The sequence below is a fragment of the Arvicanthis niloticus genome, chromosome 2 (genome assembly GCF_011762505.2).
Source record: "Arvicanthis niloticus isolate mArvNil1 chromosome 2, mArvNil1.pat.X, whole genome shotgun sequence".
Taxonomy (NCBI): domain Eukaryota; kingdom Metazoa; phylum Chordata; class Mammalia; order Rodentia; family Muridae; genus Arvicanthis; species Arvicanthis niloticus.
The window spans coordinates 147,362,000-147,387,844 of record NC_047659.1 but is presented as its reverse complement, the minus strand read 5'-3'; the positions used below and the strand labels follow the sequence as shown (position 1 = coordinate 147,387,844).

At 52.7% G+C, this 25,845-nt stretch overlaps 2 protein-coding genes across 3 annotated transcripts; one reads left to right on the top strand and one right to left on the bottom strand.

Moving 5' to 3' along the window:
- Positions 1-1,796: 1,796 nt before the first annotated feature.
- On the top strand, positions 1,797-17,404 carry Helz2 (helicase with zinc finger 2). 2 transcript variants are annotated; one of them, XM_034496077.2, is made up of 19 exons: positions 1,797-1,888; positions 2,867-3,955; positions 4,268-4,451; positions 4,525-4,632; positions 5,179-5,696; positions 5,795-6,436; positions 7,312-8,095; positions 8,269-8,344; positions 8,487-12,171; positions 12,329-12,555; positions 12,647-12,778; positions 12,864-13,025; positions 13,104-13,248; positions 13,329-13,445; positions 13,518-13,710; positions 13,860-14,213; positions 14,389-14,545; positions 14,650-14,817; positions 14,909-17,404. In XM_034496077.2, the coding sequence occupies exons 2-19, from the start codon at positions 2,940-2,942 to the stop codon at positions 15,031-15,033; spliced, it is 8,793 nt and encodes a 2,930-aa protein (XP_034351968.1). In that variant the 5' UTR covers positions 1,797-1,888; positions 2,867-2,939; the 3' UTR covers positions 15,034-17,404. The 2 variants fall into 2 exon arrangements, with proteins under 2 accessions (XP_034351968.1, XP_034351969.1); XM_034496078.2 differs by lacking the exon at positions 1,797-1,888 and adding an exon at positions 1,907-2,051.
- Positions 17,405-20,654: 3,250 nt separating this feature from the next.
- Fndc11 (fibronectin type III domain containing 11) lies at positions 20,655-23,798 on the bottom strand. Its single transcript, XM_034496182.2, has 3 exons — positions 23,628-23,798; positions 21,377-22,347; positions 20,655-21,180 (listed from the first exon to the last, which is right to left on the bottom strand). The coding sequence occupies exons 2-3, from the start codon at positions 22,335-22,337 to the stop codon at positions 21,032-21,034; spliced, it is 1,110 nt and encodes a 369-aa protein (XP_034352073.1). The 5' UTR covers positions 22,338-22,347; positions 23,628-23,798; the 3' UTR covers positions 20,655-21,031.
- Between the last annotated feature and the right edge of the window lie 2,047 nt (positions 23,799-25,845).

The window sequence follows — 25,845 nt, the reverse complement described above, 5'->3', positions numbered from 1 at the left end:
CCCCTCTCCTCCCCTCTCCTCCCCTCTCCTCCCCTCTCCTCCCCTCTCCTCCCCTCTCCTCCCCTCTCCTCCCCTCTCCTCCCCTCTCCTCCCCTCTCCTCCCCTCTCCTCCCCTCTCCCCTCTCCCCTCTCCTCCCCTCTCCTCCCCTCTCCCCTTTCCCCTCTCCCCTTTCCCCTCTCCTTCCCTCTCCTTCCCTCTCCTCCCCTCTCCTCCCCTCTCCTCCCCTCTCCTCCCCTCTCCTCCCCTCTCCGCCCCTCTCCCCTTACCCCTCTCCTCCCCTCTCCTCCCCTCTCCTCCCCTCTCCCCATTCCCCTCTCCCCGTTCCCCTCTCCTCCCCTCTCCCCTTTCCCCTCTCCCCTCTCCTCCCCTCTCCTCCCCTCTCCTCCCCTCTCCTCCCCTCTCCTCCCCTCTCCTCCCCTCTCCTCCCCTCTCCCCTCTCTCCCCTCTCCCCTCTCTCCCCTCTCCCCTCCCAGAAAAGCTGCTAAATAAAAAACATTATTGGATCTTCAGACCAAGTCAGAAATCCTGTTAAGAAAAAAAATTCTTGAAGAGCTGTTTTTGCTCTCCAGAGATCTCCAGACAGCTCAGCTCTCTCTAGAGAAAATTCTAAAGACCTGCTGCTATCCCTTAGCTCATCTCACGCAGACCAAAAGCCCAGTTTTTAAATTTACATATCAATTCACTTATTTATTCCAGGTTCTCTTTTGATTATCCTATTAATCAGCATTCTGTGACCCCAGCCCTTTGATTCTTAAGAGACAGAAAACATGCATTTTCTTTTAACATTGCAAAAGAATTCCGAGATCTGCCTGCCTTAGTTAAGCACAGACGACAAATTATTTCCACCACGTACCATTTCCATCATGCCTGAGTCTAACCTTGCTCTGTCCTAGGCTGACCTTAAACTCAGGAACCTGCTTGCCTTTGTATCTTTCTGACAAGCTGGCTCATAGCATAGCTGCCTCTGTTCCTCTAAATTCATGAAACCCCTCATAATTCATATTGAATCCTTGTATTTTTGCATATTTAAGAAATTATATATCTTCATGTATTTAGAGCTCTTTCCCATAGCCTTAAGGGCTGTCCTGAAGGTTCCAATGTTTACCATTTTGCAGAGACAGACACACCCTCGACTCCTGGACTCGTGCTGTTTCTAATTCTCCTGGAGTCATTAATGTTAACAGAGCGGACATTCCTTGGAGGAATGTGAAATATGTACATTGTTATACACACTTGCCTTATGCCCACAGCAGCCATTGACACTCCTGGAGGCTGACACAGGGTCCTTTCCCAGGGGTAGGAACCATGTCACTCTGTCCCCATGCTGGGCTCAGCATTGATTATAAGCATTAGCGCTTCAAGGAAGAAGTCTAGTGCCTTTTAGGAACAGGTCCTGCCCCAGCATAGAGTTCTTAGTTCCTTGCCTGTCTGTCCCTGCTCCCAAGGACCCTAGCCCTTGGCTATAGCATCCAGAGTAAATTTGTCAAAGCTCTATAGGTATAGGCAAAGGCCCTCCCACTCCCAATAGGGGCTTTTTTTTTTTTTTTTTTTGACTCCAAAGCCATCTACCCTGGGGCTCATCTCACCGTCCCCACACAAGAGGATACAGACATCTAAGTGTGAGTAGGGGGAGGGACAGGGAAAGGGCTGGGTTAAATCCTGCTGTGTTGACCTCAAGGGAACTGTGGGGGTGGGGAGTGGGGGAAATGTTACTAGGTCCAGGGAGCTCCGCCAGGTCTGGGAGGGAGGCTATCACTTGAGGGCGGGGCAGGGGCGGGGCAGGGGGGGGCAGTGAGGTAATTTCCGTGCTCTGTCGTCAGAGGTCTGAGTCGCCCCAGGGGCAGAATCGAAACTGATCGCAGCTCTAAGTCGATGCTGGTTCACTGGGTAAGTACGGGGTGGTGGCTGGGGACTGGAAGGGCCACCTAGAGAGGTGTGAAGACCACCCCTTTGCCTGCAAATGGGCAAGATCAGTGGCCTCACACAGACCCATCAGACAGTAGCATCGGACAACTCCATGGACCCCTCTTCCTGCTTCTCCAGCTGCCGGGTATGGGGTTCTAGCTCTGACAACTTAGAAACCTCCACAGGAGTGCAGGGAGAGACTGCAGGCTTTACCTGTTGCTCATTCTTTCCATGAAAACATAATCTTTGTGCCTCAACATTTCCCTTGAAGGTTTAGAGTGCTAGGTATAGGTCAGTAGTGGATTATTTGCCTGGCATGTGTAAAAAGCCTGGGTACCATCCTCAACACTGGGGGGGGGGGGGGAGAAACACACACACACAGAGAGAGAGAGAGAGAGAGAGAGAGAGAGAGAGAGAGAGAGAGAGAGAGAGAGAGAGATCCCCTTAGCTCTGACTAGCTGTTTTCAAGAAGCTAACTGTTCTTTCTCCCATCCCCACTGGGTGGTACTAACTCAGAATCTAGGCTCTGGGCATTACCTCTCCTTCTGGCATCTTTGTGGGAGCTCTGATGAGAACTCTCCAACCTGGGTGGTGCGGGACTTCTCTTCTGAGGCTCCTGTTGCTAAGTCTGGGTGGGCTACAGTAGTCCCCGTAGCCAACTAGCAGGTCTCAAGAAAGGAGGTACTTTTTTCAGACAGCCAGGAGACAAGAAACTTGAGGAGTGAAGGAGCCCTAGAGGTACCAGATGGAGGATTCTGTTGCCTCCCAACTGCCTTCTTTTACTGGCGGCCACTTGGGCAGGACTTAGAGGCCTTTCAGGAGGAAAGGTTGAGTTGGAGTTCAGGTGGAATTCCCCAACAAGTCAAAATTAGGCAGAAGTCTCTGCCCTACACCTGACAGGGGTGTAGGTTCTTCTTGGTCTTGGGATGACTTACCTCTCTTGTCCTTTCATCTCTCCAGGGCTAACGGTTTCAGTAGAGCAGCTGCCCAGAAGCCTTGCTCACAATCCTGAAGGACCTGGCCTTCATCTGAGATGGCATCCGTGGGATGCAGTCTGAGGTCAGCCAGCACATCCACCACCAACGGGCTATCCTTGGCTGGACTCTATGCTAAGGTAGACCTTCACCTGGGCTGCTCCCGCTGTACCCAGTGCCTCAATGAGAGTACCTACATTCTGTGTGAGGTAGAGCACACCTGCCTCAGGGAGATCTTGCTGGCCCGCTTCAAGCAAAGAGCCAAGAGCAAGATCTGGCGTAAGGTGGGCCGCAGGCCCAGCTTCCCAACGCCTATGTGCTATCAAGTCTGTCACTATTACAGCCCAGGCTTGGGCTGTAGGCGTCACTGGAACAGATGTACCTTTGCCAGCAGCCCTGAGGAGGCACTGGTCTGGACATTTGAGCTCAAGTACAACCTTCCCCGACTGAAACTGAAAGAGGCTGTGCAGGGCACCAGAGCCCCAGATAGGCTGCGGACCCCAGCTGACACCATCCGAGCAGAGTTTGGTGGCTATTTCCAATTACTCTGTGCCCTGTGCTTCAAGTGCCGTCCCCCACGCCTCTGCCCCGTGGGTCCCAGGGGCCATTGCCCTGAGCACCAAATCTGCCCCACACTCCTCATCCATGTTGTAGTTGAGGGTCCAAAGCGACAATTTGTGGAGGTGCGGCCACTGCCACAAAAAAGATACCCTTTAAACTACTGCAAGTATGTGGGCCGCGGGGCACCATGCTACCACGGGCCCTCACGCTGTGGGTATGCACACAGTGCTGTGGAGATGGCTGTGTGGAAGGCTGAGCAGCTGGATGGGCTTCAGAGAGGAGATCTGCTCACAAATCCTCTCTTTGTGGAGGACAAATGGAAAGCCAGCCATGGTCAACCGCCTGTGGTCAAACTGTACTGCCATGCCTGCCTGGTCACCTGTAGTTCTCAAGAGGCATTTGAGAACCACTGCTCCTCACTGGAGCATGCACAGATGGTAGCCTTTGACCAGGCTGTCCCCTGGAAGCACCGTGCTCCACCAATGGGGCTCTCCAAGTTCGAGCTCTGCCCTAGGTAAGGAGAATTGTATGGGAGCCTAGGGTGGGAGAATCCCCCATCCAAGGCTAGCCCAAGGTATTGTAAGGCCCACGAGGCCTGGGACCTGCGTATCACTTTGCTGTGCCCTCTGTATGTCAAGCTACTACTACAGTGGCCTCTGAAGAAGGTTCCTTGTGCCAGCCCTTGCCCTGGATATTCGGGGTATAGAACAAACGAAACCCCTACACAATCTATTCCTGCTCCTCATACAGGCCAGGGCTGGGCTGAGAGGGTTGGGCCCTGAGGCTGGACCTCCATGAAGCCCTACTGACTTCTTCATCTCTCCAGGCCTGATCTCTGTGAGCACGGAGAGGTCTGCATCAAAGCACACTCAAAAGAGGAGTTACAGGAGTGGGTTCAGCGGGCACAAGACATGGAATTTCGAGAACAGGCCGCCTGGCAGGATGGGCTGGTACCTTACCAGGCACGGCTTCTCGCAGAATACCAGCGCAGCAGCAGAGAGGTGTTGGTGGTAAGTACAGGCTTGTGAGTGGGTGAGGGAGGGTCCACGGCTGCCGTGCTGAAAGCCTAGCTTCTTTGTGCAGATGGCTGAGACTGTCCATGGAGTGTCTGTCACTTGCCACCAGCCACTCGTTCATCAGGCCCAGGAAAAGAAGATCCAGCACAAGTGGGTGTTCACCATCCACTCTGAGGTGAGGGTCAGACAGCCCTGAGATCACAGGTCTTATGGGTATCCCCAGGCTTGGGTGGAGGGATTCCCAGGGTGTAAAGGACTACAAGTGGGAAGATACAGAAAGCATGTGATTTGGAGTAGATGCTGCCAGCGCCTCCACTTCTGTGTCTGTGTGACCTAGGACAGACCTCCTAGTCTCTCTGCCTCAGTTTCCTCCACAATGATAGGACCATGGCACCCCCACTCTATGGATGGGATCACCCGATGGAGTAAATCAACCAATACAAGAAACAAGTGTGCCAGTGTGAATGTGACTTGTGATTAACAGGGCCCTGAAAAGTTCAGCTGCTCATCTCTTTTTAAAAATATCTTAGAGGCCTTAGGCAAGGTCCATGAGCAGAGGTGAAAACCAGGGCAGACTGAGCAATCTGGGTGTCCCACACTCAGAAAGTGGCAAGCTGCCTTTCTCAGGAGGGTGGGAAGGGTCAGGGTTGAAGGAGTCACCACAGGCCTTGACAGCGTCTCAGGGCCCATTCCACACTTTATGGCCTGTCTCCTTCTCCAGGATCCCTTGCTACACGTGGCCCTACTCAAGCAAGAGCCCGGAGCAGCCTTCTCACTGGTGGCCCCCAGTCTCCCACCACACCAGCTCTATGCACAGGGAAAGCACTTCTGTGTGCCCAACTCCCCAGCCCAATTCCAGGTAGGGGTGCTTGTGCAGGCTGCCTCCTTTGGCAGCTTTGAGCAATGGGTGGTCTTTGACTTTGGTCGCAGGCCAGTGCTTCTCCAAAAGCTGAAGTTGCAGCTAGGCCAGACACACAGCCTGGGGCTCAATGTGAAGCCAGCACCCAGCCGCCCCCAGGAACTGGAATACTGGCACACAGGCAACCGCCATGTGGTGCTTGCGGTAGACTGGACACCTGAGCAGGAAGCCCTGATGGCCAAATACAAGTTACCCTCCCTGGCCCTGGAGTTCACTCAGAACATTCTGGTCTGGGGGCCCATCTCTCGTACGAACTACCGACAGAGGATGCACAAATTTCTCTATGAGGAGGAAGCAGCCCAGCAGCGGCTGGTGGCCAAGTAAGTGGGGCAGTGGGCTAGCAGGAGTGGCCAAAGTCTGGACTTAGAGATGGGTCTTTGACTATGGCATAGAAAGCTGACCTATAACTTTCTACCAGGCTGGCCATGAAGGGCCAGGTATCCCTGAAGACAGCACTGGAGACTCCGGCACTTGGCATGCTCTTTGCACCTCCAGGGGCCCTCTATGCCGAGGTCCCCTTCCCCTCCTCTCTGTTGCCAGACACTGACCAGGGCTTTCTGCTGAGCCGAGCAGTCAGCACAGCCCTTGTGGCTCCTGTACCTGCACCCGACAGTACAGTATACCAAGTGCGGCTAGAGGCACGGGCCAGTTCAGAGCATGCACTGTGGCTGCTGTTACCAGCACGATGCTGTATGGCTTTGGGGCTGCAGGCACAAGACAGACCCATCTTGGAGGTGCAGTTCCAGATTGACCCTCTGACCTTCCGCTTCTGGCACCAGGCAGTGGACGCACTGCCTGAGGAGCGCCTGGTGGTTCCTGACCTGCCCGCCTGCACCCTGCCCTACCCCTGGCCCACCCCACCCTCATTCCGTGGCAATCACAAACAGAAGCTGGCTGTGGGGCTCATTGCAGGCAGAAGACCCGAGGGCACAAAGCACATTCCACCACTGCTCATCTATGGCCCCTTTGGCACCGGCAAGACCTACACATTGGCCATGGCTGCCCTTGAGGTTGTCCAGCAGCCCCACACCAAGGTGCTCATCTGCACACACACCAACAGGTGAGCCCAAAGCTGCTTCCAGGTTGCTCACCGCTGCCCTGCCTCTCTGATTCTTATGGAGATATGGGTGCCTTTTTCACAAACCCTAGACCAAGGAAGAAGTTGTAGAAATGGTGCATTTGGCCTAGCCAATGTTTCTTAGGCAAGGCTCTTTAAAATTATATATAATTATAAATATAAATAATTATATATATATATATATATATATATATATATATATATTATATAACACACACAGGCTATTCAACCAAGAAGTTCCTCTTTCACTAATGTGGGATTTTTATTTATTTTTTAGTTCCCTAATGACACATATTATTACAGGCACAGGGTCCTCTTTTAGCCCAGAGTATGGGGTGGAAGGAAGAACCCAGGACGACAGCCACGTGTCCTGAGCCAGTGTCTAGGCTGAACTGGATATCTGAGTGTCAAGGCTGTTGTTACTTACCTGGAAGATTCTAGATAGCACTTCCTTGGCCCCTTAACTCTCAGGCTCTGCTCCTGGGGGTCAGGCATCGATTCTTGTTGCCAAAGCTTGAAGCACCCAGGAGCTACGTTCAGGATCAAATGCCAGCCCCTAGTCATGGGTGGTCTCAGGCCACAGCTCTCTCCCCCCTTGGCCTCAATTAAGAGCTCACCTTCTCTAAGCTCTCCCAGATCGCCGATGTGCTCCAAGTCCTGCCCACTTATCTTCAAGCTCTGACCTTCTCTGTGTCTTTGGGTTTTTTGTCCTCTTTGAGGAAATTTGAGTTCCTGGGCAGGACCCCTGTCTGTCTGCCTTATGAGTGTCCCTGGCATCCGGGCAAGGATACACACATGCTTTAGCCAGCAGCCTGAGTCCTAAAGCAGCATCCCATAGTGCCTCACCCTTCCCACAGCGCTGCAGACATCTATATCCGGGAGTATTTCCACGGCTATGTCAACAGCGGCCACCCAGAGGCCGCTCCACTCAGGGTGATGTATGCAGATCGTCCTCCAAGACAGACTGATTCAACCACCTTGAAGTACTGCTGCCTGACTGAGGACCGCCAGGCCTTTCGCCCACCCACAGGCCCAGAGCTGGTACATCACCGTTTGGTGGTCACCACCACTTCTCAGGCTCGTGAGCTCCAGGTGCCAGCTGGCTTCTTCTCCCACATTTTCATTGACGAGGCAGCCCAGATGCTGGAGTGTGAGGCCCTCATCCCACTCTCCTATGCCTTGTCACTAACCCGTGTAGTACTGGCAGGGGACCACATGCAGGTCACACCTAGGCTCTTCAGCGTGCCCAGGGACAAGGCGGCTGGGCACACGCTGCTGCACCGCCTCTTCTTGTACTACCAGCAGGAGGTGCACAAGATCGCTTGGCACAGTCGCATTATCTTCCATGAGAACTACCGGTCAGCTGCAGCCATCATCAACTTTGTCTCCCGTCATTTCTATTTAGCCAAGGGCAACCCCATCCAGGCCAGCGGCAAAGTCCCACGTCACCCCCAACACTACCCTCTCATGTTCTGCCATGTGGCAGGCAGCCCTGAGCAGGACATGTCCATGACATCCTGGCTCAACTCAGCTGAGGTCAGCCAGGTAGTGGAGAAGATACAGGAGATCTACAACACCTGGCCTCACTGCTGGGGACCCCGTGAGCAGAGACACATCTGTGCTGTCTCTCATGGTGCCCAGGTGAGCTGTCTCCTCTGGCCTTTACTTTCTGTACCTGTGAGGGCTGCTTGGTTCCTTTCCAGGGTGATCCATATATCCATATGACCATACCAGGGCAAGAGTGTCTACGGATTGGCAGGAGGGCCTGTTGCTTACTGGGTGACAGGCCCCTAGAACCCTGGACTTGTCTACAGGTTAGTGCGCTGAGGCAGGAGCTAAGAAGGAGGAACCTTGGTGAGGTGTCTGTGGGCAGCTTTGAGATCCTGCCAGGTAGGTGACAGAAATGTGGGCCAGAGGCCGACCTAACAGGGAGGCAGCTTCCAGCCCATCCCTTGGATGTGCATAGATAGGGTGGGACTGAGGTGGCCAGGCTGCTGACCCTACCTGGCCATCTGACCCATGTCTCCCACAGGGCGTGAGTTCCGGGTGGTAGTGCTGAGCTCTGTCCACAATCGGAACAGTCTCCTCAGCCCTGGGGCACCAACCTCAGAGTTCTTCACGGAGCCTCGGGTGCTGAACACGGTCATGACCCGTGCCCAGTCTCAGCTGGTGGCTGTGGGAGACGCTGTGGCTCTCTGTTCCTCTGGAGCCTGCAGAAAGCTCTGGAAAAGCTTCATCCGCGAGTGCATAGAACATCACAGCGTCTTCCCCGAGGAGCTGTCGCTGGAGCAGATCGAGCAGGGTGTGGCCCAGAGGCAGAACTGGGCCTCATTGACACTCAGAGCTGGGGGCCCAGAGGCAGGGCACAAATCTACAGTAAAGGACCCGCAAAGGCCTATAGCTGAAGGGACCATGGTCACAGTGACGGCAGAGCCTGGAGCCAGGGCAGCAGCCGCAGCACAGACTGAGGCAGTCGCACCAGGGGACCCAGCAAGAGGGAACTCAGCCTCTTCAGATGCAGCAGAGGAGGTGTCCACCCTGGAGGGTGGGATGTCTGAGGAAGATTCCGAGTCTGACTTCTGGCCCTCTGACTGGGAACTCAATGCCGATGATGCTATCCTAAAGGAGCTGCTTGATGAGAGCCGGCAAGTGACCGTAACTGTGAGGGAGGATGGACTTCTGGATACCATGGTTTGCCCCGCATCCTCACAGAAGGCCCAGCAGTACACAAACCTACCCTCATCTGTGCTGCGGAAGCTCCTGCGCTCAGACCCCAAGCGATTCCGCCGATGCAGCTTCCTACAGGAGACCTTTGAGAGAGCATTGGCCACTCCACTGGATGGCACGGCCTGTAGCCCTATCCAGGTCCGGGGTCGTCTGAACTGTGGAATGGCTTTCACGGGGGATGAGGTGCTGGTACAGATCCTGGGCCCAGCAGTCGACGACAGCGGCATCCCTGGAAGCCTGCAGGGTCTTGTGATGGGTGTGCTGAAGAGAAGGAGGCATGAACTGGCCTTTGTGTGTCGGATGGATGAGTGGGACCCCCGCATCATGATCCCCATCAATGGTTCTGTGACTAAGATTTTTGTGGCAGAGATGAAGGACCCACAGCAAGTTCCCATTCACCGCCTTGTTCAAGGCCAGGTACAGCGTGTGAGGCATGAGACGCTCAAGCCTGAGGACCAGGGCACCCGGCTTTTCTGGGTCCGTATTGTTCTTTGGCGAGAACGTTTCTACTATCCACTAGGCATTGTCCTAGAGGTGCTGCCCAAGGCCATCACCTGGGAGCAGGGCCTTTATATTCTTGACCTAGAGCATGGCCTGAAGGCCCACACGCCAGACCCAGCCTCAGTTTCCAAGGCTTTGCAGAGATACCGCTCAGAGCTAAACATGGCCTCTGGCCACCGAGAGGACTACCGCCGCTTCCTGACCTTTACTGTGGACCCCCAGGGTGCCTGCAACCTTGATGATGCTCTTAGTGTCCGGGACCTAGGCCCAGTGTATGAGGTGGCAGTGCATATTGCTGATGTAGCCAGCTTGGTGCCCAAGGATGGGGCCCTGGACGTGGAAGCCCGTCAGCAGGGCACTGTGTTCTATGCCCCCAGCAGGGAGCCAGTTCTCATGCTGCCCGCCAGCTTGTGCCAGGATGCACTCAGCCTTCTACCAGGTCAGGATCGCCTCGCCATTTCTCTCTTCCTCACCATGGAGAAAGGCAGCAGCCAGATCAAGAGCCTTCGATTTGCACCCTCCATAATCCGCTCTGACCGCCAGCTGTCATATGAAGAAGCCGAAGAACTGATCAAGAGACACCCTGGGGCTGGCCTGGAGCTGCCAGCCCACCTGGACTCTGTGGAGGCCTGTATTGTGGCTGCCTGCTACTTCTCTTGGATGTTGCGTCGTCAGCGCCTCCCAGCTGACTGTTACTATGAGCCGCCAGACGAGGACAGCGTGCTGGGCTTCCGCACAGCCCACATCATGGTCCAAGAGTACATGATCCAGTTTAACAGCCATGTGGCTGAATTCCTTGTGGGCAACAAGCACACACAGACACTCACACCACTAAGGCGGCAGCCCACACCCAGTAGGCAGCAGCTTGACAGTGTTTTCAAGAAGCACAGAGGACTGGTGCCTCTGTCACTGCACCTGTGCCACCACTCAAACACCCACTATACCCCCAACAAGCAGCTGTATCTCCTGACTTCCCTCTGGAAACAAGTGCAGCTTGCAGCTGGTACTCAGGACTACAGCCAGATGGCGGACCTCATTGCTGCAGACGACATGCACCCTTCACTGGCTCCTGCTTGCCTGGATTTCCGAAGGGCTCTAGGCCGCTCGGTTTTTGGTCGCTCCAGCCAGGGTAAGCAGCAACCTGCTGGCCACTACTCACTGAGGGTTGACTGGTACACATGGGCGACTTCACCCATCCGTAGGTATTTAGATGTGGTGCTGCAGCGATTAATCCTGCTGGCTCTGGGCCACAGGGGCCCTACATATTCTAACAGGGACATTGATGGGCTCTGCCAGGACTTCAGTCACCAGCATGCGTGTGCTCAGAGCTACCAACGGCGGGCCTACAGCCTGCACCTGGCCATCCAGCTCAAGACCCAGCCTCAAAACAAACTGGGTTTTGTAGTGGATGTCGAGATGGGTGCCCGCTGCTTCAAAGTGCTTTTCCCTATAAACCGGGAAACCCTGCCTGATCCCTGCCCTATCCACTACCATTCCCTGCAGTTGGCTGAGCACCCCCAGGAGCCAGTGAGCCAGACAGGCTTGCGGCTTGTATGGCGCCGCCGCATGTACTCGGTGCAGGCATCCAAGCTGCCTTTACCACTTCTGGGCACGGGTTTTGATCCACACACCCAGACTGTAGATGCAGCCCTGTGGATGAAGCTACTGGTGCTGCTGAAGGAAGAGCGCTGGCCTGAGATAGCTGCCCTCATCCAGGAGCAAGATAAGCTTTCTCATCGAAGGGACAAAGTGCAGATACACCAGAGCCGCTGTGGACACTTTGTAGAGGTGGCCTACGAGCTGGGCAGTGGAGATACCCTGCAGGTTCAGCTTGGTTCCAGCCTGCAGCGGGGCTTCCTGGCACCAACCCTGCAGCTGTGGACTGTGGTACCTGGCTTTAGCCTCTGTCTGGAGCACATGGAGCGGCCAGGTGACTGCTTTTCAAGCCATGTGCACCAGGCTCTACAAGACCAGTACCGTGAAGTCAGCGAGTACTCAGGTGTGTGGGGGCCACGCTGTGCCCTGGAGTCACTCACCAATGCTGTTACAGAAAATGACTCTATTGTGCTGCAGGATGTACATATCTCTTGGGACACATCGCAGGGGCAACTGCAGGGCACCTTCCAGCTGGAAGCTGCTTTTCTCCAGGAGAAATGTATCAACATCCACTTTGGCTGTTGCTACCTCTGCATTCGGCTTGAGGGGATTCCCCTTCCCCTAGCTAGCTCACTCCCTGGGCCTAGTGGCCTTGGGCCCTTCCTGAACATTGACCCCAGTACATATACTTGGGTGGCCCATGGTCTGTCTGGCGACTGGGACCATGAACTGGCTGGCGACTGGGACCAGGAGAGTGTGGATGATCGACAGGAGGTTCCCAAGCAGGTACATTTCTTCATCCACCACATGACCATGGAGAAGGTTCCAGAAGAGGTGTTGAAACCTAACGCTCGGTTCACTGTGGAAGTGATATCTAAGCAGCTTCCTGACCTGTGAGTAGCCCTTATCACCTGAGGTCAGGGAGAAGGTCCTTGAGGTCTAGCACCAGGACCTCTCTGGGCTCCTCTCTCCTGTGAGGACATGACTCCCTCCCTAGGAAAATCCTGTTCAGTTTCTGATATCCTTTCTCACCCACCTCTCATCCCCCAGCCGCAAGGAAGAAGCTGTGTGTCAACTGAAAAAGGCATCCCCATTGGTCATTAGTATCGCCTTGGGCCGGCCGATCCCGGAGCCCCATCACGGTGGCTGGCCTCACCAGCATTCTATCCAGCCGATCCCGGAGCCCCGTCGCGGTGGCTGGCCTCACCAGCATTCTATCCAGCCGATCCCAGAGCCCCGTCGCGGTGGCTGGCCTCACCAGCATTCTTTCCACAAGGGTAGGTCTGCCCCTTAGCTTGTCCACCTCTTTCCCAGCGCATGGTACTCAAATGATCCTTGGCTTCTGCTACACTCACACCCCCACCCCAGCACCTACCAGCAGGTTCTTGGAGCGGAAGAACTACAACATCCCTGGTGGACATCATAAGCTGAACGAGAGCCAGGACAGGGCCGTCAGGAGTGCGCTGCGAAAGCAATTCACAGTCATCCAGGGCCCACCAGGTGGGGCCCATTTGCAGGAGCCGGGAGGGGCTGTCCTGTGTAGGCAGATGTGGCCATAGGAATTCACACTGTCCTCTCTCCACAGGCACAGGGAAGACTGTTGTGGGCTTCCATATCGTGTACTGGTTCCACAGGTCAAACCAGGAACAGGCGCCAACTGGCGGCAGCCCTAGCAGAGAGGAACAGCTGGGGGGTCCATGCGTCTTATACTGTGGTCCCTCCAACAAGTCTGTGGATGTCCTGGGAGGTGTGTTAGGGCTGAAGTATGGGACTGCCAGAGGGTGCTGGGCACTGAGTTTCAGCCTCACATCTTCACTTGCCCTAGGACTGCTCCTGAGGAAGAAGACAGAGATGAGGCCCCTGCGTGTGTATGGGGAGCAGGCAGAGGCCACCGAATTCCCGCTGCCAGGAGTGAGCAGGAGTCTGTTTGGCAAGACCTCTCAGGAAGGAAGACCAAATCAGAGCCTCAGGTATGACCCTTCTGTCTGTGCTGGGATGGAGGCAAGGAGACCTCCACTGGCCAGGGGTTCACCAAGGCTCTGCCTTCTAGGAGCATTACCCTTCACCACCGGATCCGCCAAGCCCCCAACCCATATGCAGCAAAGATCAGGAAATTTGATGCCCAGCTTCGAGAAGGGAAAATACTCTCAAAGGAGGATCTTGTGGTGTAAGTGGTGGTCTTGGGGGTGGGGGATACCCATCGGCAAGTTCACTGGATGACATGAATTACTTCATATAGGTACAAGGGAGTCTTGGGGAAGGCACGCAGATATGAACTGGAGCGGCACTCGGTCATCCTGTGCACATGCTCCTGTGCAGCGTCAGGAAGCCTGAAAGCTCTCAATGTTCGACAGATCCTTATTGACGAGGCGGGCATGGCCACTGAGCCAGAAACCCTTATTCCCTTGGTGTGCTTCTCAAAGACTGAGAAGGTGAGGGTTGTGGGGGATCTAGTGCTCGTGCCTGAATTCCCAGGGGCAGTTGGTGCTGGGGTGCTTAAGGTGTAATAGGTGAACATTGAAGATGGCCAAGGAGTTGGGATCCTTCTGGCACCAAGGGTCGTAGCTATCTGTGCCTACAGGTGGTTCTGCTGGGAGACCACAAGCAGCTCCGGCCTGTGGTCAAGAATGAACAGCTGCGGAATCTGGGGATGGACCGGTCTCTCTTTGAGAGATACCACAGGGATGCCATCATGCTGGACACACAGTACCGTATGCATAAGGACATCTGTTCCTTTCCCTCCATGGAGTTCTATGAGGGAAAGCTGAAGACCTGGTCTGAACTGAGGCGTCCACCCAGCCTCCTAGGTCATGTTGACAAGCAGAGCTGTTCTGTCATCTTCGGCTCGGTGCAGGGCTATGAGCAGAGGCTGCTGGTGTCCACTGAGGATGGCAATGAGAACTCCAGGGCTAACCCAGAGGAAGTAACAGAGGTGGTGAGTGTCAGAGTGACTCTCTGTGGTGTTTGGTAGGTCAGGGAAGGCTTCCTGGGGGAGGGGGAGGGCCAAGGAAAGCTTCAGTGGCCAGGAAGGCTGGGATCGGGTGAGACCCCTGAGCTCAGGACAGAAGAGGGACTGGGTTCCAGCTCCATCTGTCCTTTTATCTGCTTAGGTCCGAATCACCAAGCAATTGACCCTGGACCGGACAGTGGATCCCAAAGATATCGCTGTCCTTACACCCTACAATGCACAGGCTGCTGCAATCAGCAGGGGTCTCATGCAAAGAGGGGTCACCGGAGTGACTGTGACCTCTATCACCAAGAGCCAGGGTGAGGCTGGCTCTATGGAGGCCGTTTTTGTGTGGCGGTCAGTGGGGGTGCAGCAGTGGGCATAGAGCTGTGAATTCATCCATGATTCCCTTTCTGCCTCCCAGGGAGTGAGTGGCGCTATGTGATAGTGAGCACAGTGCGAACATGCCCCAGGAGTGATGTGGACCAGCGGCCAACCAAGAGTTGGCTCAAGAAGTTTCTGGGCTTTGTTGTGGACCCCCACCAAGTAAACGTGGCCATCACCCGGGCCCAGGAGGGACTGTGCATCATTGGTGAGGGTTCATGTGTCTGAGGAAGGCTGGGGAAGGCAGCGCCTAGCATGCTCAGGGCAAAACTAAGAGCCACCTTGACTCTTCCTTACAGGGGACCATCTACTGCTACGCTGCTGCCCACTCTGGCGCCGTCTCCTAGACTTCTGTGAGGCCCAGCACAGCCTCGTGTCTGCTGGGAAAGTGCGGGTCCAGAGAAAGTCTGCTCTGTCTTCTTGAGGAACCCCCACCTGCCCGGCTCTTGATGTGTCATCAACTGAGGCTATGTCCCTCATTCTTCTCTGCCAAGGTCCCGGGCATACAAAGGATTGCCACAGCTCACAGCTGCAGCTCAAATTAGTCAGCCATCTCTGCTATCTCCTTGGGAAAGGACATGGTATTGGCTGCAGTCATGTAGCGGTGACAATCTTATGGGTGGTGGCCACTTCCTGTGCCGGAAGCAGGCTTAATAATGATGACCTTCCTGTTTGTGCTTGGACTTGAGTAGAGGGAAAAAGAGCTAGAGGCCGGCCCCTTTGCTCCCAACTCCCTTTGCTTTACCGGGGCATTTGATGACTGGGCCACCTCTGAGTGGCCACAGGGGACCCCAGGACATGCTTATGTTGTCATAGGGGACCTAAACAGAAATAAGACTCCTCTGAGACCGCACTTCAACACTGAGATCCATCTATGGTTGCACTGGGCACCATGTATTCATTTGCCCTGTTTTCTAGTCTTGATAACCTAAAGCCAGCATCTCTTACAAGGGACACTCAAAGTGGGCAAGGAAACCTTCCCAGGAGAAAGGCTTTTTCTCTTGTACTGTTTACTGCCTTGTATCCCATAGGGCTGCCTGTGCTGGGGCGGGAAGGGCAGAACCAGATGCTCACACAGCCCTACCTCCTGGGATGTGACCTGTGGGCAGGCAGCCAGGAATGAGGTACCCAGTACTTCTGGGTTTGTGCTTCTTCACCAAGCTTCTATACCTATGTCCAGGGTTTTAGGACAACCTTCCTGACATCATCCTTTTCTACTGGACTGAGCGGGTGAAATCTCTCCCATCATGTCTCCCTCTTAGACGCTCATCTCCTGGCAATTCCAAGGCTGGAATCAGCTCCCCCTTCAGTGTGACCCTTCCTCTCCTGAGGTCAGAGATATTGCAAGTGAAGTATGTACCAGGACATCTGGGGCTCTTAAGGCCTGGCTGCAGAGCCTCCTGTGAGAGTAATACCTGGTGTTTTCTACAAATTAAGTTTCTACATTCCAATTTTTATATTTTTTTCTCAGGTTATGCCTTATATAACTGGATAATTTTATTATAAAAACTGCTCTGAAAGTTTTCGTGTGTGTTTTGTGGTATGGGCAGGAGTAGACAGAACTGGCCATCCTGTAGCTATTGAGGTGGTGAGAGGAGGAGTTGAGTACAGAACTTGGGAGCACGGTGAGAGAAGGTGGTAGTACCCCATCTCATGGCTGAGAACATGGCTGCACAGTCACAGGAAGCTAGTATAATTTAGCAGAGATGGACTGGAACTGGAGAGCTAAGTCTGTTGCTGTAGTCCGCAGGCTGAAGCCGGTCCAAAGTCCTTATGCCTGTGGCCTCGATTTCAACTTATCTGATCTGAACTTGTACTCTAGTACCTTGGGTCCCATGGCTCCCTCCAAGCCAACTTGTGACATGCATTTGTTTGGCCTTTGGCTTGTAGCCAAACCAGCCTCTTCCAGCACAGCTGACTCAGGAATGACAGGCCCAGAAGAAGACGGTGGGAGTTTCTAGAGACACTGTAAGGGAAAGAGGTTCCCAAGGCCTGTGTGCTTCTAGAGGGAGGGAAGAACAGCAGAGCGCACCAGCTTCACCCGTCCTCCTCATCTACTTAAGTCTGTAGATGAGACTGACAGGGCCCTAGGGCCCTGGCTGTGTTCCCAGGGGCAGTCTGAGGTAGTGTGCTAGGGGTGTGATAGGTATCACTGTTAGTTGAAGATGAACAAGAAGTTGGGATGCCTCTGGCTCAAGGAGCATTTCGAGAGCAGCCATAAGTGAGTAGTGGAGATTGGGGATGCATACTGAAATAAGCAAGGCATTCCTAGATAGGTACGACCTCTCCCACCTAGGGTTACGGAGAGCTTCCTAGAGAAAGGATCTTGAACTTGGTGAGAAGTACTGAGGAATGGTTTTAAGTTGGTATTTGTCTTAGTTAGGATTTTACTTTTGTGAACAGACACTGTGATCAAGGCAACTCTTACAAAGGACAACATTTAATTGGGGTTGGCTTACAGATTCAGAGGTTCAGTCCAGTATCATTAAAGTGGGAGCATGGAAGCATCCAGAAAGGCACGGCACTGAAGGAGCTGAGGGATCTGCATCTTCTTCAGAAGGCAACTAAGAGAAGACTGGCTTCCAGGCAGCTAGGACGAGGATCTCAAAGCCCATGTCCACAGCAACACACTTCCTCCACACCTACTCCAACAAAGCCACGCTTCCTAATAGTGCCACTCCCTGAGCCAAGCACATTCAAGCCACCACATTCCACTCCCTGCCCCCAGAGGCTTGTTCAAACACTCGAGTCTATGGGGGCCATACCTAGGCATAGCGTAATACAAAATACGTTTAGTCCAACTTCAAAAAGTCCCACAGTCTATAATAGTCTCAACAATGTGAAAAGTCTAAAGTTTAAAGTCTCTTCTGAGATTCATGCAATGTCCTGACTATAATCCCTTAAGAAATCAAAATCAAAAAACATATCACATACTTCCAACATCATGCAGGATACACATTACCATTTTAAAACATCATGGTGAGGAAATACTGGACCCAAAGCAAGATAGAAGATAAGTTAGGCAAACTCCAGACTCCACGTCCAATGTCAAAGTGTTCTTCAGATCTCCAGCTCCTTTCATCCTTGTTGACTGCCGTTGGCAGATCTGGCATTCAGCAGCAACAGACTTCGTTCTCTTGGGCTGGTTCCACTCCCTGTTAGCAGATGTCTTCATCAGGTATACCATGGCCCCGGCATCCCAAACATCTTGGGGTCTCCAAGGCAACTTCAATTTTACAGCTTCTTATTCCAATGCCTGGAATCCACGTATGATTTTCTGGGCTTCTCAGAAGGGATTGGGCCACGTCTCCAGCTCTGCCCTCTGTAGCACTCTAGGTTCTGGTTGATCCACTCCACTGCTGCTGCTGTTCTTAGTAGTCATTCCATGGTACTGGCATCTCCAATATGTTGGGGGTCTTCTGCTGCAACTAGGCTTTACCAACAGCCTCTCATAGGCTCTCTTCATGGTTCCAAGCCTCACCTTCTGGCCATCAATTGCAACTAAGGCTGCACCTTCACCAATGGCCTTCCATGGCCTCTCACAGTGCCAGGCCTCAGCTGCTCTTCATGACCCCTTCATGCCTTCAAAACTAATACCACTGGGTGATTCCTGCACATTACCAAGTACAGCTGCAGCATGAGGTACAACCCTGGCTATATCTCTGGAACACAGCTTCTTTGTGCTCTCAGAAAACAGTTCCCAAAAGATTTCACCTCAGCGATGCTGGTCTCTTTTTAATCACCGCTAATCTCTCAGCTCCAGCTAACCAATGGGTCAATTGTCCCATGAACCCCTTCTACTCTTGACTCTAAAACCATAGCCACAAGGCCAAAGCTGCTGAGTTCTGCTGCTTGCTGGGGCTGGAACATGGCCCTGCCCCTTGTTCTATTGCGTCACCACCAGCTTTCTGTTTTGTAACTCCTTCACTGCCTAAGCTTGGCTGTCCTGGAATTTGCTTTGTAGATTGACCTTGAACTCAAGAGATCTGCATGGCTGTGTCTCCTGAATGCTGGGAATAAAGGCACGTACCACCATGCCCAGACTTAAGGTTTTCTTTACCTGGAATTTACTCTGTATCAAGCTGGCCTTGAGCTCAGAGACCTGTTTGTCTCTGTCTCTTGAGAGGAAATGCATGTGCCACCGTGCTTGGGCCTAAGCTTCTCATGGCCACTATTCCTTAAAATCTTGATCAAAAGCCTGTGTCCTTCATTTTTGGATTGTAGTTAATTCCAGATTAAAAGTCCAAGTGGAAGCAATAACCAGATAATAATTATGTCTAGATATAACCATTTCCTTGTTCAACAGAAAATACATAAACAAACTTAGCTGGGAGGGTCTTGCCCAAAAGTCATCATTCCCTTAATATGTATATCTCCTCAAACACAAGATTCTGGTCAATTTTTATCTCCTGGTGCCCCTTTATTACTTGAATCATACATTGTGTGTGTGTGTGTTTAAGCTTGCTTTGATTGATCAAAATGCTCTTTATGAGAGGAAACCAGAAGACAAAGTCTATGCTGGGCTTTTCTGAGACTTCCACTGTCAATGTGATTAATGGAAATCTCAAGTAAACCCTTCAGACAAGGGAAAAAGCAGCTACATTCTTCAAAATATCATAAAAACAGTCTCAGCCACATATTAAAATTCTTGTCCTCTAAAATCTCGTGCCAGGATTTCACAGTTCAAATCATCCTCAACAACAAACTCTTCCATATTCCTACTAGGATGGCCCATTAAGCCCCACTTAAAGCACTCCACTGCTTTCCAAATCCAAAGTCCCCAAACCTACAAACAAAAGCATGCTCAGGCCTATCACAGCGATACCCTAGTCCCTGGTACCAGCTTCTTAGGGTTTTACTGCTGTGAACAGACACCATGACCAAGGGAACTCTTACAAAGAACAACATTTAATTGGGGCTGGCTTACAGGTTCAGAGTTTCAGTCCATTATCAAGGCAGTAGCATGGCAGCATCCAGGAAGGCATGGCACTGGAGGAGCTGAGGGTTCTACATCTTTAGAAGACAACTAAGAGAAGACTGACTTCCAGGCATCTAGGATGAGGGTCTCAAAAACACACACCTACAGCAATGCACTTCCTCCACACCTACTCCAACAAGGCCACACTTAATAGTGCAACTCCCTGGACCAAGCATAGTCAAACCACCATAGAATTGGAGCTCAAAAAAAGAAGAAATCCCAGATCCCATTGGTAATAGAGACACAAAGTATGGTGGTGGTGAGGCAGTGAGCCTTGGGAGGGCATTAGCCCTAACGGGCAGTGCATAGGTTGGTGAGTGGGTTAGGTGAACCAGCTCCCAAGCACCTACCTTAAGTAGCTCCATTATGTGTCCACTTCTAGGTTACAACTCTCTGGGTCTGATGGGGCATCCCATGGTTGGGGGTGGGAGTGCCAGACTACTAAACTCATGTATGCTTCCCTTAGCCAGCCCCCATTCTAGGCCTCTCCTCTTTGGTAGAGTTGCCATGACCAATACCTAGTCTCCACCCTACAACACACAGGCCATCGTTGGTCCATTCTGGAGCTCTAGGATAACCTATCCTGTGAGATATCCATAAACAATTGGCACTTTGACCACATGCCACAGAGAAGGACAGTCCTGGTTTGCAGGAACCTTGGTTAGATATATGGTTGGAGCTACCTGGCTTGTTACCCAAGCTGAGCCGCAACAGGCACGGCACATCCCCAGTGGGGAAAGTAGGGGGTCTTTATTACACCCAGTCTGCTCAGAAAACTTCTTTGCCAGTGGGGGAAGATTCCCTGTGTTTGACCACCTGATCACCTGCTCTTGCCAGGCTTGGCAATTTCAGAATGACTACCACCCACAGTGTATGTGGTAGAGAGGAAGCTGAGCTTAGAGTGTCCTACATCAACTCTTTACATTCCTTTAATCGGCTCTGCTGCTTTGCCCAGGGTACAGGGTGCTATCACTCTGGACCCAGAGGTGACCAAACCTGCATCTACCTCTTCTACCTCATGATTATTCCCCCCACCCCCACCCCCACCCCCTGTCGTGTGTGTGTGTGTGTTGATCTGGGTGGAAGACCTTAATGTCTAGGTGCCCTGGACAGTAGTGAGGAATGTGGTTACCTATGTGGGCTGAATACCATCAGCTAGCTATTGAGGACACCCAGTGCTGTAAGGAAGGTCACTTTTCAGAAGCTGGGCACCACTGAATGTCTTAGATTCACAGTCAGGCTTCCTTTCTGGGACCCTCGCACACATGGGATGCCTATGACACTTCAGCTTTCTTGGGGAGAGTGTAAGACCTTTATTTTAAAAGTAAGACATCATTTGGTCCTGGACATCCTTGCTCCAAGGCAGCTGGTATGCTAACACCAAAGCTATGACTGCCCTCAGTGGTTTCCAGACAGGCCCAAAGTATCATCTTCCTCAGAGAGCTCAACCTAGGAGGCAGGGAAAGAAATCTGGTTCTGGCTGTGGGGATGAGGGGTATATAGGGTGCTGAGACTGAGGGGCTGAGTTCCCTTGAAGCAGCCAGGTACTGGTGGCCAGCACTCCCTTGCTCCAGAGTCCAGCCTGGGGCTCTCCTGGAAGAGACAGAAGGCAAAGGGGTTCTGGGGCTTGTGGGGTATGGGGCCATCAGGAAAACACATAGTTGCTGCTACCTTAAGGCCTAAGTAGGGTTGTGTCTTTAATTTGGTGTGTGTATACTCCTCTTTATTAGTGGATAAAAATTAGAAAATCATCTCTCAGAAGGTGTGGTCAGGGGCAGGCTGGGCTTACCCAGCCGACTGGGGGCAGGCCCTTCAGGGGGTCCTGGTGTGGTCTGCAAGGTGAGGCTGTCCCGCCATGGCTCATACACCAGGGTGTAGCTTTCTGCCCTCTTGATAGTGAACTTGTAGGTACGGTTGGGCAACAGGTTGTGGACATCAAAGGTGCAGGCAGCCACAGGGACTATGCCACACTGTGTACACTCCTGTTGCGTCCTCGGCTCCAGCAGCTTGAAGCGCAGTTCATACTGCTCTGGTGCTGCAGGCTGGATGGTTACAAACCAGCGCAGGCTGACCCAGTCCTGATGGGCCACTGACTCCTTCCGGTCGAACATGACTGGCATCTTTGTGCTCAGCATAAGCCGGATGTGTGGGATTTTGGTAGCTCCAATGTCAGATACCAGGCGGTGCTTGACATGCAGGTGTCCTGGTACCATCATGGCCAGGAAGTTGTCCATGACAACTGACAGGTCTGCCAACTGCTGTTCCACAAGCCCCCAGCCTGCCAGGAAGGGCCGTGGGTCAGGGGCCTCAAGTAGGGCATCCAGTGCCGCCCGGCCATGGTCCAGCTGCTCCAACAGGTCCCCGAGCAGCAGGAGCTGGATCTTGGTCTGTGCTGTGCCCACCTTCTTCATGCGCTGAAACTTCCAGGGATCGATGAGCTGGAACATGGTGTTAGGCAGCACCAGTGGGTTCTGGTCACCCAGGGCCAGGTGCTTAGGCAGGATCTCAATGTAGTAGGAGCATTTCTTGAGCAGCTGCATGCGGGCATGGTGGCGCTTGAGCAACTGGGGGCTCAGGTCTGTGGTCAGGAACTCACGCAGCACATTGCGCCGCTCCATGTATGTCCTCCAAGCCTCTGGCTCCAGCAGCTGCTGGTCCTCTGCCTCCTCCGCCTCCTCTGAGTCCAGGAAGGAATGTGGACTGTCCAGCTTCATTTTGTCCAGGGCCAGGCCTGTCACCTGGAAGTTCATTGTCTGGGAGCTGAGGGTAAGAACTAGGCATCAGCTGTGATGATCAGATTGGCTCTGCCTCCAACCTAGGCCTTCTGCCCCTCATCAGCCTCTGCCCTGTAATGGCCTTTGCTCTCCCCTGGGCCAGTTTTCTGATCAGAGACCCCTAGAGGGACAGAATAGTAGGTTGGGTACTGGGCAAAAGCAGATGATAAACGGGAAACTTCTATCAAGGGGCCAATAGTATTTTATGGTGATGAGTTAACAGGGCTTATCAAAAAGGGTAAGCTATAGGGACCAGAGTAGCCTGGGGAGAAGCTCTGGGATGCTGACTAGTTTTGAGATAGATCACAAGCCTCAGATTCCTCACCTAACATGGGTCTGTGCCCATGGGTCTGTGGAGAAGCTTAGGTTGACCCTTGGGGCACTGATGAATAATTTCCCATGAATCCCAGCACTCTCCAGAGACCTGCTGCATGGCAGGGGTGCAATGCTCAGGGACAAGGCTAACCAAAGACAAGATTCTGCACCATTCTCACATAGAGGGGGCCTTGTGTGCCCAAGAACGGGGTAGATCCCATCCCACCATCCCACAGATGAGGTGTCTAACTAAGGCTATAGCTTAATAGGTTGGTCTTCCTCCATGGTCACGTTTGATTTTGACATAACATCTCAGTCTGTTGCCCAGGCTGCCCTCCAACTCCTGTGCTGCCTCAAGCAGTCTTGAGACTCCAGGGGTGTATGCTCCTGTATCCGGTTTATCCCAAAGTTGGAACTGTTGACTCCAGAATCAGCCCTCCTCTCCTTATCCCCATACCTTTCCCCAAATCTGGTTGTCTATGGAGAGGCTGCTACGCCACGAAGCCCAGCAGCCGGAGCTCCCTGGAGAAGGGACCAAGATCCTGCTAGCTGTCCCTGGCACTGGGCCAGTGGCTTCACTTGGAAATCTCAGGTTGTGGGAAATGGGCTTGGATGAGTTAGAAACAGAGCTGAGAGACTGACTGGATGATTAGCTCAGAGCCACACAGGTCAATAGAAAGACTGATCATGTCTTAAAGTGATTTGTGTGAATTGGGGGGGGGGGGGGGGGGCTAAAACAGGCATCTGAGACAGCAGAGAATGGTTCCTGGCTAAGTGCTATCTGAGATCAGGACCCCAAGACCCTGAGCCAACACAGTTCATCACAGCTAGAAAGCTCGATGGAAGTCTCCATAACTACTTCCCCATCTAAGCTAGTCTATCACCCAGCTCCATCCGTGGAAACTACACACCCCGAGCTCCTGGGCACACCTCCCAAACTCCTCTACCTACCACTCCTCTTCCGGATCACCTCCGTGAGCCCCAGCCCCCCTCTGCAAGTGCCTGGCGGCCCCTTCCTGTGAGGAGCCCAGCCAGAGCCACAGGGTGCACTGCCAGATCCGGCGCTCCCCTTGCCGCAGGCCTACTTGTTGCCATGGGAACCACTGGCCCTTGTGACGCTGTGCACATCCGGTCCAGGTGTAGGGAGCTCCTGATTTGAAGGCTAAGTTTTGATATATGGCAGCAGCGATTTATGTCCAGGGCCCCACAGACTCGAAACAAGCTCAACCTCAGCCCGCGTCACGGGCTAGTGGAATTGTTCCGCGGCTTCGTGCCTCAGTCCAGGCGCCACTATGGAGGCTGGGTCGAAAACTTGGCTTGCAATGGGCTTCCCTGCAACGCAGGAAACTGGTGTCTTTGAGCAGGACAGAGCTGGCTGCTGGGATTCAAGAAGCCCTTAGGTGCCAGTGAAGTGCAGGAAAGGGATACCTGCTTGACATTCCAAGCCAGTGGGTCTCAAGGAAGATGAGAAAGGAAATGATACAGAGGCAGATGGCTAGAGTCACCTCAGCAAGCAGTCAGCAAGATTTAAGGGGTCTGGCTTTCCCAGGCCTCCAGAAGCTCATGCCCTGTCCCCTCTAGTCTGTTACTTTTATCAAGGGTCTCAGGGTCTCAGCGACCTGAAAGCTGCTGACTCTTCCACTCAGTCAGTCCTTCCAGATTGGGTTTGTCCGGATTGAGTTACTTGGTTGTAACTCAAGTTTGCTACCAACTTACTTGAGTTACAGCCAGAGTTCCCAGCCCTTCTGATGGCATCTGCCGAGCTGGGGAGTAGAAGTTTTCCTCTCTATCAACCTATATTGGCTACAGGCCTCAGAGGCCCTGGGGGAGTGGGAGTAGAGAAGGAGGAGGAGGGAGGAGGAGGAGAGGAGGAGGAGGAGCAGGGTATATTGCTCTGTGCTCATCCAGGCTAGTCATGGTGGCCAGTTTGAGGGGTCTCAGGGACAAGAACTAGATTATTTGGAGAAACGGATATCATCTGAAGGTCCAGGAGGGAAACAAGCCCCTGGGGATTAGGAGAGACTAAAAAGCAGCAGGAAAAATACCAGCTCCCAGCTCTTCCTCAGGAAGGAGGTGGGTGAGGCTCACTACCCTGTTCTTAGGGGTTGGGCTTGCTCTGGGCCTGTGAAAGTTCCTCTGCCTACTCCATCCCTCTTTTTTATTTCGGTCCTAATTTTTTTATTTTTTTAGATTTATTTTGTATATGTGAGCATTTTACCTGCGTGCCTAGTACCCACAGAGGTAGGAAGAGAGCCTTGGATTCCTTGCAGTTATTTCTTACTTTTTATTTCTTTATTTTATGTTCATTGGTGTTTTACTTGCATGTGTATATCTGTGTGTCAGAAGCCCTGGAACTAAAATTACAGGCAGGTTTGAGTCCCTATGTGGGTGCTGGGAATTGAACTTGGGTCCTGTGCTCTTAACTGCTGAGCCATCTCTCCAGCCCATAGGTAGTTTTTAAACCACCGTGTTGATGGTGGCAACTGAGCCCAGGTGGTCTGCAATAGCAGCAAGTGCTCATAAATTCTGAGCCATCTCTCAAACCCCTCTATTTTTTAACTAAAAATTTCATTTTGAGTTGTGCAGATTCACATACAGGCATTGTTATATTTATTACAGGATGTCACTATGTAGCCCTCACTACCCTGAAACTCAGTAGACAAAGCCGGTCTCAGATTCAGAGGTCTACCTGCCTTGGTCTCCCAAACACTGGGATTAAGGACATGTGCCACCATGCTTGGCTTTAATGGCAGTTGTAAGGAATGATGGTCCTACAATCTGGCGTATCCTTCATCCATTTTCTTAGATGTAAATTCCTGAAACATTGAAGTATGAGATACTACTAGGACACAGGGACAGTCTGTGGCCACAGATACCTCCTGGAGCCCATCTCCCAGTCACCCCTTAGTTGCTATGATAAAATATCATGGCCAAGGGAACTTATAGAAGGGTCTATTGGGACTTACAGCTTCAGAGGGAGAGTCCATGATCATGGTGGGGAGCACAGCAGCAGGCCTGGCGCTGGATCAGTAGCTGAGAGCTTATATTTTTTATCTGCAAATAGGAAGCAGAAAAAGCTAGTGGGTATGGGCTTTTGAAACCTGAAAGTCTTCCCCCAACTGACATACCTCCTCCAACAGGGTAAACCTAATCCTTTGCAAACAATCCA

Excerpts from the sequence above, each read along its gene's own strand:
- Fndc11 (XM_034496182.2), bottom strand. The coding sequence starts at position 22,337 with ATGAACTTCCAGGTGACAGGCCTGGCCCTGGACAAAATGAAGCTGGAC. Across the intron at positions 21,181-21,376 it reads GCCTGCCCCCAGTCGGCTGG|GAGAGCCCCAGGCTGGACTC; the intron begins GTAAGCCCAGCC and ends TGTCTCTTCCAG.
- Helz2 (XM_034496077.2), top strand. The coding sequence starts at position 2,940 with ATGGCATCCGTGGGATGCAGTCTGAGGTCAGCCAGCACATCCACCACC. Across the intron at positions 13,026-13,103 it reads GTCTGTGGATGTCCTGGGAG|GACTGCTCCTGAGGAAGAAG; the intron begins GTGTGTTAGGGC and ends CACTTGCCCTAG. Across the intron at positions 13,446-13,517 it reads TCAAAGGAGGATCTTGTGGT|GTACAAGGGAGTCTTGGGGA; the intron begins GTAAGTGGTGGT and ends TACTTCATATAG.